The sequence below is a fragment of the Synchiropus splendidus genome, chromosome 10 (genome assembly GCF_027744825.2).
Source record: "Synchiropus splendidus isolate RoL2022-P1 chromosome 10, RoL_Sspl_1.0, whole genome shotgun sequence".
Lineage (NCBI taxonomy): Eukaryota > Metazoa > Chordata > Actinopteri > Syngnathiformes > Callionymidae > Synchiropus > Synchiropus splendidus.
Window position 1 is genome coordinate 212,423 of NC_071343.1, and position 19,092 is coordinate 231,514.

The following is a 19,092-nucleotide window of genomic DNA, read 5'->3' on the forward strand; positions in this document are numbered from 1 at the left end:
GTTCCCGGAGGATCCTGGAAGAATTTGCTCGTCCCACGTGTAGTTTGCATCCAACCGCTGGTTCTCTGTGGGCATGAAGAACTATTGGAGCAGGATGTGTATCTTTTAAAGCTTCCAGGTCTGAAGGCTCCTTTAAAAGATATGGACAGAGTCCTCCTGCGACAGTCGGAGCCTGGCTTGCAGATGGTGGTGTGCCTCCTGCGGTTTGCACTCAAATAACACCAGTAACTATATTAGTTCGAATAAACGCCTTCTCACCCCACGTAGAGCTTCAGATGACTCGTGCTCCCCAGTCTTTAGACAGGAAGGGCGTTTATTCCTCCGTCTGCAAGTCAGGTCAGCGATGGTCCGCAGTTCATTTGGGTTCCAACCAAATAACGATAATTCATGTCTTGAAGAAGCGTCCACAGATGAAGATCAAAACGTCCAGCAGATTTCTAGTAGAAAGAGTCAAGTCTTGCGTTTATTCGAACAAATATGGTGAGTGACATTATTTCTTTGGCTCGTGTTTGCAGCATGACTTTAATATATCCGCAGCTTTATCCGGAGCAGTGCTGACATGTCCGGACCTCTCTGTCTCCCCACAGACAGTGGCACGCCACCTCAGAGTGAGACCCAACTCACCAGGACGGAGAACGTCGAACCCTCCTTCGTGAAGAAGCTCCAGCTCCAGTCTGTCCTGGAGGGCCAACCTGTTGAGCTGAAGTGTCAACTTGTTGCTCACCCTCCTCCGACTATTTTGTGGTTTCACAACAACAGATCTGTGACCAAAGAACGGAGACGCACAGTCAGCAGTGGCAGCCAAATGCAGGTGCACACCGCCAGCCTGTCCTTCGAGTCCGTAAAAGAGAAGCACGCGGGTAGTTACAAGGTCATGGCCATCAACTCTGAGGGCTCGGCGGAGTCCACGGCCTCGCTCTTGGTGTCCTTGCGGGAAGAACAGTCTGCCAACGCCCTGAGTTTTGTTAGAGCCTCAGGCTCGTCACGCGAAAGCGTCGACACTGCGGCGGAAGGGAGAAGGGAAAGGAAGATTCGGGTAGACCTGAGATGCGTGGGCTCGCCGTTTGACAAGAAGTCCAAGGTTGGTCAGGGGCGGTCTCGGTCGCTGGTGCGCACGGTCTACTTCAGCTCAGGGAACCTCCTGCAGGAGACCGAGTCAGAGAAAGAGGCCAAACGTTTAGAAACCGCTTCTGAACGAGCTCCGTCGCCGCCGCCTATGTTCGATCGCTCTGAGCGATTTCACGACAGATTCAGTGACATCTACTGTGACCGGCGCACTGGCGCCCGCTTCAGCGACAAGTTCAGCGACAGATGTAGCGACAGATACAGCGAGAGATTCAGCGAGAGATTCAGCGACACAGAGAGCCTTCACAACGAAGTGAGAAGCAAACTTAGCAGCCTTCAGCGAGCCGTCAGGCAAAAGAAAAGGCTCTCCATTTCAACCATGTCTTCATCCGAGCTTGACTGGGAGTCCATCGCCAGCGAGCCGGTCTGTGGCGATCATGGAGACAAGCTTGGAGCCAAGCCGGCGTCTGAGGTGCAGCATGTCGGCCAGCACCAGGACTTCAGGCAGGAAGCGCTTCAGACCGGGGTCAGACACACCTTTGAGCCTCAGTCAAGAAGCAGGGCCATTCAGATCATGAGAGGAGAAGCAGTTGAGCCAGTGGCATCGCAGGCAGACCTAACGTCAGCCAACCAGCCTTCACGGATGTTGAAGGATAAAGAGCAACACACCCATGCTGAGGACCAGAGTCAGATGCTCAGAGAGATGACCGGCTCTGCCCAGGTCACCACTGGTGGCTCTGCAAAGCTTCTTGAACTCACCCAACACACAGGAGACGACACACTTGCCTCCGAAGAGACGATAGCAGACGTTGAATTGCCTGCAGTTGAAGTGGGCTGCCCGCTTCCTGCACCGCATGTCACGTCTGAAAGGTTCTCAGATGAGCGTCTGCACATGAAGAGTCTCGCTGGTGAAAGAAAGGATCATGAGGACGAGCCTTTGGCTCCTAGGGTCATTGGATGGCATCAAGGAAATCGATTGACTGAAGGAGGAGAGCGCCGGCCAGAGGATTCGCTGAGCTCTGATCGGGTGCCTTGCTCCCAGACACCGCACTTGGAACACATCAAGAAGACTGAGAAGGCGGAGTGGGAAAGACTGGAGGCGCCACGCTCCCCAAGACCATATCCAAGTCTGTCGGCTGCTGAGACATCTCCTGGAGTTCGGGCCAAGGCCAAGTCCAAGGCGACTTTAAGCAAGTCACCAAGAGCTGACTTCCTGAGTGAAACTGCCGATGAGACGTGTTCGGAGCAGATGGAGCCTGACTCGCAGAGATGCTCGGTGGAGTCTCTTCGGGCCCAGTATGAGAGGAGCCTTGAAGAAGAGCGCTTGCAATGTGAGGAGAAACTTCTTGCCCTGCGAATCAGGAAATGGCAGAAAGGAATGGAAATGTCAGAAGAGACGTCTTTTCTTCCTGAAATGGATCTCCCTTTGAGCCCTCAGACTCCTCCTGGCCCAGAGCCTGCTGGACACAGCCGCGCCCATGTGGCCATGTCCGCCAGCTCTTCTGATTCTCCTCTCCTCTCCATTCCTGAAAAAGGTCAAGCGGGGAAACCTGTTCCCCATAACAGCGGGTTTGGTGTGTTGGAATCCAAACCGTTGGGCTCTAAACCTCATTTGTCACAAGCGGAATGGCATCCCACAACAAAGACCTTGTTGTTTGAAAAACCAGTAAAGGAGCATACCCTTTCGCGGGAAAACCTCTCTGAGTTGAAGAATGAAAGTGAGCAGTTTGTCAGTGAAGAGGAGGCCCTGACGCAGCGCATCATGAGATGGCAGCAGGACGTCCTGATGGTAGAAGACGCCGCTGAACAGCCAGGGTCCGGGCTGGCTGAGCTATTTCCCAGACCCTTTGGAGCAACCTCCCCTGGGGAGCCAGCACGTCCGCATGAGGACCTCAGCAAGACGAGTGCAGAGGAGGAAACCAGATGTGGGAGGCTCATTTTGGACCCCAGAATTACTGCGAGCTGTCCGCTCCCAGAAGAAGAGAGCTTGTTTTGCACTCCTGCTGAGCAGTTGGGCACAGACTCTGGTCTTCAGGGCGACAGTCAGTACCCCGTGTGTCAGGAGGAAGCCCCGGGGCAGCGCATCCTTAAATGGCAATTGGATGTCGATGACCACCATCGAGAAAAGAAAGTGGAGCCAGGATGGATGTTAAGCCAGTCTGGCGGACCATCCGACTCTGGAGCGCCACCTGTGAGATCTGTTGAAAAGGGTCTTCAAGCAGACCATGCGGCTGTTGAAGACTCCCTTCCAGACTTGATTTCATTCAGACTACAGCCTCACCAGAACCACACACAAGCAGCCGATCGCGAAGAGCTTTTCATTTCGACTGTGAGAGGCCCTCACTCAAACGTTAAAGACGGAGCTCCCGAGGAGGGAGAGTCTCCTCTTCCACAAGCCGCCTGTTTGGCAGTGGATCAGACGCTGGTCAGAAGTTTCCCTTGCTCTGTGGAGACTGCTCACTTGGTGGAAGGAGGAACACTTGTCAGGGATGTCAGCTCCACCACAGACAGGCTAATGAGCCAGCACCTGTCTCGGGGAGTCAGAGAAGGGAAGGTGCTGGAGGATGGTGGAAACCCAAAGTCAAAAGAAGAGTGGGAGCCAATGAAAGTGCCAAGGTTCGATGTTGTCAACAGAGATGAGACTGAAGCTTGTACAGAGGTACCTCCAAACCGGTCGCTGAAAGAGCCACAGGCCAAGGCGGGAGCACCTGTATTCACAAGACAGGTGTCTTCAGTGGAGGTCGAAATCGGTGAGATGACAGAGTTGCAGTGTGAATTCCATGGAGAGCCCCAGCCAACAGTCAGCTGGTTGAAAGACGGCGTAGCGTTGGAGCAGAACCCTGACTATGATATTACATGCAAAGGTGGCACATCGAAGCTCATCATTTTCTATCCCACCACCGACCACAGGGGGCAATATGAGTGTGTCATATCCAACAGACATGGCAAGTGCATCAGCAGCGCTCGTGCTGACGTCGTGGAGCGAACCCAGAAGCATGCCATCGCAAAGGCGACAAAGGCTTGCCAAAGGCCAGAAGAGGAGGCGCTTCTGCCTAACACGGGGACTGGAATGGCGACACTGCGAGTGCCCGATGTGAGGCTCCCAAGACGGCGCTCTGACGATCCCGCCACCTCGTTGCCAGTAGAAATCCGAATAACCGCTGCCACTCCCACCCCTGGAATGACCGAGGAGAGTGTTGTTGGAACCCACGCAGGGGAAGCCTCTCTGCCACAGGATGACCCAACTTCACAGCCTGTGAAACACAAATTCACTTTCTCCTACGAGGGTGAGGCGCCTCGCGTGGTCAGCGAACTCCAAAACATTTCTTGCTTGGAGGGCCAAACAGCCGTTCTAGCGTGTGGAATGGAAGGCGATCCGCTGCCTGACGTGATGTGGACTCATGCTAATGTACCACTGGATATGTCAGCTGGGAAGTACGTGCTAGAAGCCGGTGACCAAAATGTGAGACTGCACATCAAGTGCCTCACCAGGGCTGATGCTGGTGCCTACAAATGCCTGGCCAGAAACCCACATGGCGAGGCGGCGAGTGTTTGTTGTGTGTCAGTGAAAGACAGCAGTGTCCCTGAAGACAGACGGGAACAACTGAGAGACTCCAACTCCAAACATCGTGGAAAAGCACCACTGATAACTGGCTGCGGCTTGCAGGCGTCTGCATCCCAGATGAAAGTGTCTCTGATCAAACAAGCTTTTGAGTCGAATCCGCTGGGATCTTCTGAGCCTATGTCGCCTCCTGACAAGCAAACACATTTCCCCGAGGAGTTCATTCCTGAGGTGAGTCCTGGCCTTCACTGCCCCCAGATGACTGTCCCTCCACCTGATTTCACCAATGCGGGAGTAGACGTCAGTCTGGGGAACCCTCGCCCCTTAGATCGTACCGAGGCTCAGTCAATTCCATCAATTGGCTCTGAGTCTCTTCATTCAACTCTCCCACCCAAGTGCACGCACGCTGTGCTTTCAGCAGAATGTTCAAGTGCCTCCGAGCATGAGCCTCCAGAGACAACAAACCCGAGAGCAGAAAGTCCTCTGGCTGTCCACGAGCGGATTGCAGATGAAGTGGTGGTTGGTAAAGAACAATCTGTCAGGCAGTTTGACAGAACCAGCAGCTTCTTTTCCTTCCAGCCAGAAAAATCACAGCCGTCCAGACCGCCGCGCCGAGTCTTGTCCCCGTCCACAAGGGCTGAAAAGAGAAGACTCTCACCAGAAGCTGCTAAACAAGCGATACAAATGTCACCGTCAGACGAAACTAAGGCGGATGCCCTGCATCGGTCAGACGGGGAACGTTTTACCAACAATTCGATCGAACAAACAAAGAGACCGAGTGTCTCCTTGGTGGCGGAAGACAGACCTGCCGAGGACCTCCCTTCAGAGTCCAAATCTTTTGTGTTCAGTGAGCAAGAACCCTCCATGGACAGCGGAGTCTTTCTTAGTTTGCCAGAATCCCAGAAAACTACCCAATATTCTGTCCACGATGAGCAGAGCAGCGAGGAGCTCGCTCCGTCCGCCGTCGATCAAGAAGCTCAAGCAGCCACCGGGACACCACACGTCTCCCTCCCAGATCCAGCCAATGATCACCTCCTTTGTCTAAACAGAAGTGCGGATGAAACGAAAGCGACGGTTGACTGTATCGAGGAGGAGGTCACCTTTGGTGCTGTTTATGACTACTACAACCCTCCCACTGACTGGGGAAGGCCTTTGTCCCCTGAGTCTGAAATGTCGATAGAAATAGGCAGCACTGTAAGTGAAGAGCTGCCGGATGTTGCAGAGAGGTTCTACACTCCTGGATCATCCACAGGCGTCTCAGAGCCCACTGCGGAGTTCTTCCACACTCCCAAATCACTGTTGCCATCCACCACTCCCAGCTCTGGGACCCCAGCTGCTTACAAAACCCCGCAGGAGTTTGCGTTGTCCCCTGTCGAACTTAAGAGGCCGCCAACAGGAGAGTCCGGTGAAATGTTCTGCTCTCCGCTTCAGTTTCTGACACCACTGGCTGATGACTATGATGGAACTGTGGGTCTCCAGACCTCCGGCGTGGATGTAGAAGAAAGGGAATTCCCTCCCAAGAGCAGGGAGTCACTGGGCGTTGGATCCCTCCAAGAAAAGGTTCGAGGCATTCCTCCCGCCTTCCTCAAGCCTCTCATGAAAAGAAGAATCTTCGAAAACGAGTGTCTGACCTTCCATGCTGAAGTTTTTGGTCTCCCGTCGCCAGAGATAAAATGGTTCTGTAACAAGAGACGATTGATGGCAGATGACAGAGTTAGAATAGAGCGGGAAGGGGATTGTATCCGTCTGGTTATCCTCAACGTGAGCAAAGCGGACCAGGGCGAGTACATCTGCGAGGCCGTCAACACTGTCGGCGAGGCCAGGAGTGTTGCTCTGGTGGTGGTTGTTTCTCAGGGAGTTCGGTTTATGGCTGCTCCACCTGCTGTCACCCATCAGCACCTGATGGAGTTTGACGTCGAAGAAGACGATTCCTCTCGCTCCCCGTCTCCTCAGGAGATTCTGCTGGAAGTGGAGTTGGACGAGAGTGACGTGAAGGAGTTTGAGAAACAGATTAAAATCATAACCATACCTGAATACTCGGCCGACAACAAGAGCATGATCGTGTCTTTGGACGTGCTGCCGAGCATTTACGAAGAAGCTGCCCTGGACTTTGTCACGCAGGAGCATGAGGGTCTGAAAATTGCTTTCGAGGTGACAGAGATGCCGCCGAGGTTTATCAATCCCATCTGCGACATGGAGGCTCCAGAGGGCACCACAGTCATGTTTGAGTGTTCTCTCATGGGAATTCCGTCACCCGTGGTCTCCTGGTTCAAAGGTGACAGTAAGATTCCCCACAACAACAACAAGAAGCACCTGCTGTCATCTGAGGGTGACAACCACTTTCTAAAGATTAGTCGGGTGACGGCACAGGACAGCGGCGTGTACACCTGCAGGGCCATTAACATTGTCGGGGAGACTCTGTGCCGCGCGTCCCTGGTGGTACTCAGCGCAAAGGCATTTTCTGGCAAGAGCAGAGGCCATGAGCTCACCGCCGTATCCCTGGGCAGCGCGAAGGTTCAGCCCCAGAAGTTTGACCTCATGGTTGGAAACGCCTCTTCTGATGGCGAGCAGGTCTCTGAAATTGAGCTTGAGTTTGAGTTTGAGCACGACGCCGATGAATCCCAGCGAGCCGTCAGGCTTGTCGCCAAAACTGACAAGGAGATCAACGGGGGGGAGAAATACGTCAGCATAAACTTTGACGTTTTCGCAGAGCCAGCGAAAGATGAGAAGGTGGAGTTTAAAGGGAAATCATCCGAGGCGTGTAGCTTCCACTTCCAGGTCACTGAGACCGCTCCGAGATTAGTCATCCCTCTCACCGACGTCACTGCAGCAGTAGGAACACCCGTCATCCTCCAGTGTCTTGTCAGCGGGAAACCAAATCCGACCGCAGAGTGGCTCAAAGACGGCGAGCCAGTCACAGACGCTCGCTGCATCATCCAGGAGAAAACTCCAGGTCACTTTAACTTGCTGATCACAAACGCCACTCTGAGCGATGCCGGCGAGTACACGTGCGTTACTCAGAACACGGCTGGCTGCGTGCGAACTGCGGCGCTGCTGAAAGTGTTCTAGAGGTTCTGGTTGGGGGGTGAAGTCATTCGAAAGCTCTAGTTTGTCTTCTGTGGGTTACGTCATCACCCGACTGTTGTTTCGTATGTTTTGATATATCCACGCAGCAGTTCATGCAGTGGTTGAGGTCATTGGCCAGATGGTCACCAAAATGTCTTTGGGGTTGGAAATCAGTTTTCTGGAGTTGTTTTGCTGTAAAGTATTGTTACTGAAAATGTTTTGTACATATGTGGCGTCATGACTTTGAAACATATTTTGTCTGATCTGTGGAATAAAATCTGCTGTCTTCCTCGCGCCATTTTGTCCTCTTTGATCCACTCTCACTTCTGGCAAAATCGTCCACGTTGATTTGATGGTTGTTGCGTCAAAACTTAGGCTGTTTCCCATTCCTCACCCTAACCCTGGGCTCTGCGCCTCACGTGTCAGTGTGGCGTGTCCCACTCCTCCTCACTGGCCGTTCACCACTTGATCACACGATCCCTTCAAACCCAGGGAGCTCCGGAGCTGACTTGGAACCAAGTGGGAAGATGAAGTGTGGACAGATGTCCAGGATAGTAAAGGACTTGACAATGTTGGCCAGGACAACAGGGACATGTCAGTAGCCAGGACCACTCTTCCCTGGGTTGACTTTCTCTGGCGTCACACGTCAGCGAGCCAGATGCTCCACCGTGTCCCACGACATGAACAGTACAACATGGATGTTCCACAGTAGGTTTGGATTTCTTCTGAACAAACAACAGTGGGCTAGCATCCAGGCTAACGTTAGCATCCTCATACCTCTGACACATCTGTCTTCTCCGTTGGTTCACCAAACCAAGTGAGATGATCAGCAACTCTGAGGGACGTCACTCGCTTCTCTTGGTCGACGGAGGGCGCTCAGCACCAAGTGCCAGTGTTAGGGGGAGACATGGGACACAGCCATCGACTCCTTACAAAAAGCCTTATAAACCCTGACATGTCAGCCAATCACGTTCGGCGGCGTCAGCAGACCAGGAAGTAGAGCGTATGCTTGGCGTATGACCTGCTTTCACCAACATCTTTTGTTAGTATAAATGTCTCATGTGTGTTCATTGATTTTATTTTTTTAAATCTGTTCCCAGCTGCCTGGGGTGCTGTCATCAGCTGGCGACAGCCGGGGACACATTCCACAGTCAGACAGTGGGCTAGCCCGATATTTCTGGCAAGCACCCGTATGCACATAGTCCAATCATAAGTAAAGAACCAGATCACAAGTGGGTGGTTTCCAGACATGAACCGAAACACAACATGACAGGACAAAGAAGCAAACCCAAGACGCGTCATCCACATTCCAGTCAACCTTTAACAGAATAATCTTCTCTCTTTCCAACAGAAACTCTTAGCACCACCGTCACCACAGTGGAGGACCAGGAGGAGACCTACTTCACTGGTGTCCACTTACCTCAGAAAACTAAAACACTTGAACTCCAGCCAGAGCCAACACGTTACTCTTCAGCTTTAGAGAGGAAAAAAGAGAAACCGCTTTTCCTTAGTCAGCTCAGCCCCGTGGCTGTGGCGGCGGGTGAGACCGCCAGGCTCACAGTCAAAATATCGGGCTTACCGAAGCCTTCGGTGAAGTGGTGGCACAATGGCAAAGTTCTTCAAAGCTCATCCACATACGGGTTTGTGGAGGAGAATGAAGAGTACTCGCTAGTGATCCGGCGTGTGACGGCAGAGTATGCCGGGGAGTACTCTTGCACTGCCACCAACAGGTTCGGTCAGACCACGTGCACCGCGTACCTTGAGGTCAAACGGCTGGATGTAAGCCATGCTGAGAAGTGGGTGGAGAAAATGTTCCAGGTCAGCGGCCAGCCTCCGGCGTTTACGCTCCAGATTCAACCGGTCAGCTGTGCCAAAGGGGCGGCGGCCTCTTTCACGTACCGAGCCTGTGGCGAGCCGGTGCCTGAGGTGACCTGGTTCAAGGGGGCGTTTCAGATTCATTCAAGCACAAAATATGAAATCGTTGCAACCCCTGACGGCGCCGGCTCCGTCTCCGTCAAAAGTGTCACGCAAGAGGACGTCGGCCTTTATACCTGCAAGGCGTCCAATCCCTTCGGTGAGGCGTCCTGCAGCGCCGAGCTGGTCCTTTCCAGGGAGGCTGTGTCTGTGCTTCACAAACAGGAGCAGCTGACTGTTGTGCAAAAGAAAGGTTACAAGTTGTCTGTGACTGAGCAGGCCACAGAGTCCCGTCTATACCAGGTCACCCTGCCGGGTCAGGACAGGGCTCGTTCGGATCAGATGGTTTACACCATCGGAACAGAGGACAGACAGATAATCCCCAGTGAGCAGGTGGGGCCCCTCACAGAGCTGGACATCTCTGCAGCCAAAGTCCAGCGAGAACAGCTGACCCACCAGGCGGCTGTGCTCCAGACTCACGAGGTGGAGGAGAGGGTGTCTGTGGTGCCGACCCGGCCCCTGCAGGTGTCTGCCATCCCTGCCAAACAGTTGCATATGGCAGCTTTTACCTCCTCTGTTGAAGAGAGTCAGGACCTCACCGAGCAGCACTGTGACCGCATCACGAGCCCGGAGGTCATCGAGCTCCAAACGGCCAAGGAAAAGAGGTCAAAAGTCAAGTCGGCAGTAGCCGAGGACCTCATCCCTCTTTCCACTGTCCATGCCGAGCCCCTGGCGGACAGAGCGTCTGTGTCTCTAAAGGCTCGGCCTGAGCCGAAGCACCTGCTCGGTGGTCTTCAAGTCGAGTCAGCGCTGGCGATGTTGAAAGAGCAGTCTGAGGAGATTCCCAAATCCCAGTTAGAGCAGAGCTACCGAGTCCAGGAGGGTGTCAAGATTCTGTACTCGGCTCAGTCTGCCGAAACATACCAGCTTGAGGAGGGACACACCGATGTGGCCTCCGCTGCAACGACTCTCACCTCCACTGTTAAGAAGGAGCAGAGGAGTCTGATGTTGACCTCACTCAGTGAATCTAGAGAGACTCTCTCCAAGGAGTCTTCCTTCTCTCTGCTGCGGCCGGACGAGGAAACAGCCGTGCTGCGCAGGGACAGGATGCTGAAGCTCGGTCTGACTGCGGACGAAAAACGGGTCATCCAAGCTGAGCTCACCGATGGGATGCCCACTCTCGATAGCGCCATGACACTTCAGTCGCAGGTGGAAGAGGAACAGCTGTTGAACCTGCAGGTTGTGACCGATCAGGACCTCCTCCCCTCTGAGAGCGGCTTCACATGTGAGAAACCTGCTTCAGAGCACGCAGACTCCACCAAAAGCCCCACTCTGTTGCACAGCGTCAGTCAGGTGGATCAGAGGACTGTCCTTTGTGAGGACTCCGTTAGGTTTGAAGCCACGACTAGCACCACGGCCATCCATCCTCAGAAAGAGCCTCCAACTCTGCTCCACCTTCAGTCCACCGCGTCTGTGGAAGCTCTACCCAAAGAGTGCTCCCTCACGGTTGAGAAGCCCGAGCTGCAGGCTGCATCCCAGAAAGCCGAGAAAGTCAGAAGCCAGGCAGCCATCTCGGAAGAAAGGCCAGAACTCTCGGCAGACTATCACTCGAAGCTGGATTTGTCTGTTTCCGGTGTGCAGTCTCAGCTCCGAACAGAAGCCAGACCACACAAGGTCCTGCAGCTCTCCTTCCAGCCCATGGAGCTGCCCAAAGAGACGCCGGTCACCACCGACGTCAAGCAGCAGCGGGCCTTGGTTCAGAAGGAGGATCGCTGGAACGAGTTCCATGTCACCAGTGTGTCCCAGAGCGAGTCCATTGAGGCCGGTCACGCAGAGAGTCTCCCCAGTGTGGATAAACTCACCTGCAGGACTGCCTTTGAGCCAAAGGTTCCGAATGAGCCCACCCAGGTTGAGGAGAAGGAGATCTCCACTGAGAGCAGCTTCCTTCTGGAGGCAGCCGAGCAGGACTTTGCGGTTCAGATCCAGGAGGGCCAGTCTGTCAGACAGTCCATTGTGATGGATGAAAAGAGAGTGCTGGTAGGAGACGTTGCACAAGACATGGGCAAGCCTGATTCCAGGGAAGCCGCCTTCACCACTCAGCCAAAACTGTCCCTGCTGGCCTCTGAGTCGGCGGACAGTACAGCCCTTCCTAAAGAACTGACTTTCGTCATTGAGATTCCCAAGGCCTCCAGCGTCAGCATGCGGCGGCAGCTCAGGGATGCGCTGCAGTCTGCCGTCACCAGCGAGCAGTGCATCTTGCTGGCTGATGTGGTCGGTAGTCTCCGTGCCGTGGAAATACAGGAGGTCAGGGTCCAGAGAGAGCCCAAGAGAACCCTCTTCACGTACCTCATCACAACAACTGATGCCCCCATGGAGATTACCCTGGCTTTCCAGGGAGAATATCCTCAGACTGCTGACCTCCGAACTGAAATGCAGGCTGCTCTGCATTCCATTGTGTACCAGGAGGCCCAGGCGCTGACCTCCGACCAACCAGGAACCATGCAGCTAGACAAACCTCAAAGAGCGATGCTGTCAGCCGCGCCTTCCAAGGAGGTGTTGTCCTCGGTGGTGGAGAGTCAGCAGGTGGCCGAGAGCACGGTAGCTCTCACTGCCGTTGACTCCCAGGCTGCTGCAGTGAAGACAGAGTCTGAAAGGAGGGTTGAATGTGCCGCCGCCCAGCAACTTCTTCTTGTGGAGGAATCTAGCGCCACAAAGATAGAACGGACGGTCACGTCACAGATCCAGGTTTCCACAGAATCTCGTGTGGCCTTCCAGCAGTCAGTGCAGGTGTCTGGACAGGAAGTGAGGTCAGTCAGAGAGACCAGTCACGAGGAGGAGGCTGTTGTGTTGTCAGCCATCCTGCCGCCGGCCACTGCACCTTGGCCAGAAACCCTAGTTATCCAAGAGGAGCACAGAGAGGCGGTTGTCCAAGAGGTGGTGACTCAGACAAAAGCAGAAGAGCAGCAGGTCCCTGTTCTAGTGGCACCGCTTACAGACCTGTCGGTGGACGAAGACAGTCCTGCTGTTTTCTGCACCACTGTCAAGTACGCCACGGAAGCAAAGTGGTATTTTAATGGGCATTTGCTGACGTCTGGCGAAGAGTTCAAGTGTTTCACAGACGACGACACTCACACACTGACTATCGTCAAAGTTGTCAAGGAGAGACATGATGGAGAATATACATGTGAGGCTGAGAATCCAGTCGGGAGGACCAGGACGTCATCCAGACTCACTGTGGTCTCACGAGGTTTGACGATCACATCAGTTGTCCTCTCTCCATCTCCTACCACTAATCACCACATGAAGTCCTTCATCTATACTTTGTTGACCCTTTATCCGAGTCCATTCCACAGCTGAGCAGGTCACCGCGCTGCACTAACTCACACCTGATGTCTCTGTCTCTCTTCTGAACGCCCGAATCACGGTGATGACGGTGGATTCTGGCTTTCAGACGTCTCTCATGCTCTTCATCTGTCGTGCATGACAACTTCCTCCTCCAGGTCCATCACATTGCTGCGTCTCCACCACAAACCCTCTCTTCTCATTGTCGCCTGAACCCATGCACCGAGCATCTGTGTTCTCACTGCTTTTGTTTCCACAAAACCAAAACCCACTTCTCTCATTCCATCATCGCACGGCTGTCACCCTCTGCTCTTCTCACCATTGTCCCTCTGTCTTCTGTCCCTCAGTGCCGCCTGTCTTCAAGCAGAAGATCGCGCCACTGGAGATAAATGTGGGTGGTCAGGCGAGGTTTGCATGTGAGATCGAGGAGGCTCCCAATGTGGTCTTCAAGTGGTTCAAGTCCGGCTTGGAGATCAAGCCAAGTGACAAGTATCGAATCATCGGCAGCCACGGCGGCTCTTCTTTGGAGCTCCTCAACCCGGTGAAGGCTGACAGCGACGAATACACTTGCAAAGTCTCCAACCAGCATGGTGCAGACAGTTGCTCTGCGGCCCTCGTCGTCACCGGTAAGAACCGCCGCGGTCTGTTATCCATTGAGAACGAGAGAATTATTGACGTCGTCATTCTTATCAGTCTGTTCCGACTCCATGGGCATCGCTGCTGTTTGAATTGTTCTCTGTTTTACCTGCCTCCCGTAGAGATGTACCCGCCAGTTTTTGTATCAAAACCGGAGCCCATGACTTTGTTTGTGGGAAAACCGGCAGTGTTCCAATGCTCCCTGACTGGATCGTCCCCACTGGAAGTTGTCTGGCACAAGGGCAACATTGCTGTCTCTTCGACAGAAAACTGTCTCACCAAATGTGAAAAGAACAAATATTCTCTTCACATTCGAAGCCTCCAACTGTCAGACCAGGGCGTGTACATGTGTAAGGCCTCGAACAGTGTCGGCACCGCCACCGTCACCGCCGAGCTCAGAGTGGTCAATAAGCCCAGCTTCGTGAAGACCTTTGAGCCCCTGGCGCTCGCCGTCAGTGACCCACTGAGGCTGGAGTGTCAGGTGGATGAGGACGTTGGCGTGACCGTCACATGGACCAGGGATGGCCGGAAGGTCCACCAGAGCATGGAGTCTAAACTGTGCTTTGAGGACAGAGTCGCTGTTCTCGAAATCCCCAAGTCAAAATTGAAGGACTCTGGGAAATATGTGTGCACTGCCACTAATGAGGCTGGCAGCTCCACATGTGAGGCGGTGGTCTCAGTGCAAGGTAAGACTTTAGACCAGCTCCTCGCTTGGGAATATGAGCCTCGTCCGAGCAGGTGGACTCGCGCTGATGCTAACACGTGCACTGCTTCTCTCTCTGTCGCACGAGCGCGCTTGTTGTGTCATCGCTGACGGGTCTTTGTTTTCTCAAAAAAAATAAAATGAACAGAGCCGCCAACGTTTGCCAAGAAAATGGAGGCCAAGCTCACGTGGAGACAAGGTATTTCTGCGCGGCTGCAGTGCAGCGTGAAGGGCTCGGCCCCGCTCCACATCCACTGGTTCATGAACCAGCGAGAGCTCTGCGACGGCGACAGACACAAAATCTCTTTCAAGAGTGGAGTTGCTACCCTGGAGCTGGCCGACCTGCTGGTGACAGACAGCGGCACTTACACCTGCGAGGTGTCCAATCATGCGGGCAGCGAGAGCTGCCTCTCTGTGGTGTCCGTCAAAGGTTTGTGGCATCACTGACCCGCTTTCCGTTTGGGGCGTGCCTTGTAAATGCGCTAACTCTCCCGCTCAGAACCACCCTCGCTTAGAAAAGAGCTGCTGACTGTGGAGGCAGTCAAGGGCACGGCGGCCCAGCTGGAGTGTGAGATTGCTGGAACTGCTCCTTTTGAAATCTCTTGGTTCAAAAACAAGAAAGTTCTGAGCAGCGACCAGAAGTACACGATCGTGGCGCAGGACTCCTTGTCCAGGCTGGAGATCCAGCCGTTTGAGAGTGCTGACGTGGGGGACTATCAGTGCGTCATCTCCAACGATGTGGGGAAAGTCTCCACCAAGGCCCAGGCCAAGCTGAAAGGTCAGTAGCTCCTGCCACCTGACCGAGAGTGTTCTTTACTCCTGTACGCCTGTTTTCATAGAGCCGCCAACCTTCAGCAAGAGGGTTGAAAGCGCCACTGCTGTTTTAGGAAACACAGTGAAACTACAGGGGACGGTAAAGGGCTCCACGCCCCTCAGTGTGAAGTGGACGAAGGATGCAGAAATTCTCAGAGACGATGATCCCAGTATGAAGATGATGTTTGAGAACAGTGTTGCCAGTCTGTCCATAACCTCTGTGGCTTTGCACCACGGTGGCAAATACACTTGCCAGGCCGAAAATGAGGCCGGACAGCAGAAGAGTGAAGCCATTTTGACCGTACAAGGTCTGACTCCCTCCTCGGCCTCTTGACTGTCTTCTTGGCTTTATTTGCATGTACCATCTGCGTCTCGTCTCGTCTCGTCGCAGAACCTGCCAGAATCCTAGAAGCTGCCGAGTCCATCAGTGTGACCGCTGGGGACTCAGCCACTCTTGAGTGCACGTTTTCCGGGAGTCCGGACCTCACGGTGAAGTGGTTTAAGGACCGAAAGGAGATGATCAGTGGCCGCAAATACAAAATGACCACCAAAGATAACGTTGCCACCATGAAGATTCTGTCAGCAGAACGGGCGGACACTTCCGAGTACAGGGTGGAAGTGTCCAACAAAGTGGGCAAAGACCAGTGCGCATGCTCAGTGACGGTCCTGGGTGAGCCACGTTGCTTGCTGTCGGCTTCTTTGCTGCAGAGTCAGGCTAGAGTTGTGAGCTCTGCTTTAAACGTGTGTTTCTTTGGACACGCAGATCGCATCATGCCCCCGACCTTCACCAGGTCCCTGAAGAGAGTGGACGGTACTGTCGGCCACGACATTTCGATGGACTGCAAAGTGTCGGGGTCTCAGCCCATGACCATCGTTTGGTTCAAGGATGAGCAGGAGATCCAGTCAGGAGTCAAGTATCTTCCTGACTTCAAGGACAGCTCTGCCACTCTGAAGGTCTGTGGTCTGGAGAAGCTGGACTCTGGAGTGTACAAATGCAGAGCCACAAATTCGGCTGGTTTTAAAGAGACGAGTGGCACGCTCTACGTCAAAGGTCCTTTGCCTTGGTTGGTTGCCTGGATTCTTGTGGCTACTTTTCAGCTAACACAGAACTCTCTCTAAATGGCTTCAGAGCCCCCAGAATTCACGGAGCAGCCAGAGAAGCAGGACGTTGTTCCCGGCGCTACCGTGACCTTCAGAGCGTCTTTTACCGGGACAGCTCCGCTCACGGTGAAGTGGTTCCGAGAGGAGAGGGAGATTGTGACCGGTGGTGCCTTCTTCATCAAGAGGGATGCCGCCTCCAGCTCTCTGGAGCTGCATGCGGTGAAACCCAGCGACTCTGCCTCTTACACTTGCGTGGTGTCCAACGATGCCGGGAAAGTGGACTGCACCACCTCCTTGTTTGTCAAAGAACCTCCCACGTTTGTGAGGAAGCTGGAGGCCACCAAACTGGTCACCAGCTCCGAGGCTGCCAAGCTGGAGTGCAAAGTGGCAGGCAGCCCAGAAATCAGTGTGAAGTGGTTCAAGGACCAAATGGAGATTTCCCACAGTCCGAAATACGCCATGAGCTTTCAGGACCTCGTGGCCACTCTGGAAGTGCTGGACAGTAAAGTTGAGGATGGCGGCGATTACATTTGCGTGGCGTCAAGCGCAGCTGGCAGTGACCGCTGCAGCAGCACCGTCACCGTCAAAGGTCAGTTCCCTTCACCACCTTCTCGAGGAACGCGGGACAGCTGGACCTCCATGCCGTGTAAACGTGTCCTGCTGCTGTGATTTCAACTTTGACCGTCTCCATGCCATGTTCTCAGCTGGTCAGTTCTTTCATCTCTCTTGCCAATTCTTGGTCTCTTTTAGAGCCGCCGGCGTTTGTTCGTAGCCTGGAGTCCAAAGACGTGGTCAAGGGTTCTGAAGTGGTGCTGGAAGGCCAAGTTACGGGCTCCGCTCCTTTCACCGTGTCATTTTATAAAAACTCCAAATTAATCAGGAATGACCGACGGCACCGCATCACCGTCACAGAGCAGCTGATGGTCCTGCAGGTGTTGGCGGTGGAGTCCGCAGACACTGGCTCGTACCAGTGCACCGTGGAGAACGAAGTTGGCAGGAGCACCTGCGAATGCCGAGTCACTCTGAAAGGTCCGTTCAGAAGCACGTGCGATGGCCACGTCAGTCTACTCTGCGACCGAGTGCCGTCCAGAGGCAGTGACATGTCATATTCCTCCCCTGTAGAACCTCCCTTGTTTGTCCAGAAGCTGGAGAACCTCAGTCCCCTGCTGGGCAGTGAAGGTTCACTACGTTGCACCTTGAAGGGTTCAGAGCCCATCACTGTGACCTGGCTCAAGGACAACCACGAGCTCAAGGACGGGGAGCTCATCCAGGTCTCGTATGAGAGCCAGGTGGCTGTGCTTCACATCAGCAGCCTGCAGAGCAAACACAGTGGCAAGTACACATGCCAGGCCAAGAACCAGGCGGGCAGCCAGGCCTGCTCTGCTGTCCTGAGCGTCAAAGGTTTGTCGGAGATGTCTGATCCGGCGCAGGCCTCTGGCTCACTCTTGTGTTTCCAACCCAGAGCCAGCTCAAATCACAGAGGAGGCCAAGTCCATCAGTGTGACGCAGGGTGACCCGGCCACTCTGGAGGTCCGGTTCACTGGGACAAAGTCCTTGAAGGCCCGCTGGCTCCGAGCCGGTAAGGAGCTGAGCACGGGCCAGCGCTACAAGATTCAGAGCACGGACAGCAGCTCGGTGCTGAAGATTGTCAGAAGTGAGAAGAGCGATGGAGGCGAATACGTCTTTGAGGTTTCCAACGATGTTGGTCTCAGTTCTTGCGAAGCCTCTCTCAACATTCTTGGTCAGTCACTCGCTGGACTGTGAACACGACGCCTGGGCTTGTCCTCTCACTCGCTTCTTCTTTCGTCCATCAACAGACCAAATTATTCCACCGTCATTCACCAGGAAGCTCAAGCAAACCGAGGGCATCAAAGGATCTTTTGCTCACCTGGAGTGTCTGGTCGCAGGCTCTCTGCCTATATATATCCAGTGGTACAAGGATGAGCAGGAAGTCCAGTCCGGTGGCAGACACCAGTGCACGTTCTTTGAGAACGTGGCCTTTCTGGAGATCTCTCATCTGGACAGCAAAGACGGCGGCAGCTACACCTGCATGGCTCAGAATGAGGCCGGGAAGGTTCAGTGCTCTGGAGCCCTGCTTGTCAAAGGTTGGAACTCCATCACGATATCTTCATGTTCTTGGCTCTGGCACCCGTGACCAGGTGATTGCTGTGCTTCCTCTTGCAGAGCCCCCGTACATTCTTGAGAAACCAGAATCCATGAATGTCCTGCCTGCTTCCAAGGTCCAGTTGAACGTGCTGTTCTCCGGAACGCCTCCCCTCAAAATCAGGTGGTTTAAGAACAAGAAGGAGCTTTCGTCCAGTTCGGAGTGCTCGGTGGTGAAGGACAACATGTCGAGCTGGCTTGAGATCTTCTTTGCCAAAAGTTCGGACTCTGGGGAATACATCTGCGAGATCGAAAATGATGTTGGATCAGCTTCCTGCCGGACCAGTCTGTTTGTCAAAGGTTCTTGTCTCACATCACTACGTCCTTGTGTGTTCGACAACTGTGCAGTCTCTGCCGGATCTTATGGACGCGGCTCTTTCCCCAACGACGTCATACAAGTTCTGCCTGTCTGTCACTTTCCTCAGAGCCTCCAAAGTTCACGAGAACACCTGCGCGCCTCTCGGTCGTCCGGCCCGGACAAAGTCACTTCTTTGAGTGTCAAGTAACAGGGACGCCCGAGATAGATGTGTACTGGTTCAAGGACGGTTCTGAGCTGAGCCAGAGCGATCGGTGCAGGATGGTGTTTGCCAACTTTGTGGCTACCCTGGAGTTGGATGTCGCCGACAGCAAAGATGGCGGCCTGTACTACTGCGAGGCTCGCAATGAGGCTGGGAGTGAGAGCTGCAGCATGGAGCTGAAGGTGAAAGGTCAGTCCAGGCTGCGGACA

The 19,092-nt window shown here is 54.0% G+C and overlaps 1 protein-coding gene across 13 annotated transcripts in view; it reads left to right on the forward strand.

Annotated features, from left to right (window-relative positions):
- Nucleotides 1–19,092, forward strand: part of ttn.2 (titin, tandem duplicate 2) — a 150,120-nt gene that overhangs the window by 17,743 nt on the left and 113,285 nt on the right. For 12 of the 13 annotated variants that reach the window (XM_053876224.1, XM_053876223.1, XM_053876225.1 and 9 more), the window contains 15 exons: nt 9,045–12,854; nt 13,297–13,575; nt 13,708–14,271; nt 14,437–14,718; nt 14,788–15,066; nt 15,128–15,409; nt 15,493–15,771; nt 15,865–16,152; nt 16,231–16,791; nt 16,953–17,231; nt 17,325–17,603; nt 17,665–17,943; nt 18,020–18,307; nt 18,387–18,665; nt 18,791–19,072. In XM_053876224.1, the coding sequence (XP_053732199.1) occupies nt 9,045–12,854; nt 13,297–13,575; nt 13,708–14,271; nt 14,437–14,718; nt 14,788–15,066; nt 15,128–15,409; nt 15,493–15,771; nt 15,865–16,152; nt 16,231–16,791; nt 16,953–17,231; nt 17,325–17,603; nt 17,665–17,943; nt 18,020–18,307; nt 18,387–18,665; nt 18,791–19,072 (8,310 nt within the window). The remainder of the gene's footprint in view (nt 1–9,044; nt 12,855–13,296; nt 13,576–13,707; nt 14,272–14,436; nt 14,719–14,787; nt 15,067–15,127; nt 15,410–15,492; nt 15,772–15,864; nt 16,153–16,230; nt 16,792–16,952; nt 17,232–17,324; nt 17,604–17,664; nt 17,944–18,019; nt 18,308–18,386; nt 18,666–18,790; nt 19,073–19,092) is intronic. The other variant, XM_053876236.1, reaches the window with a different exon arrangement.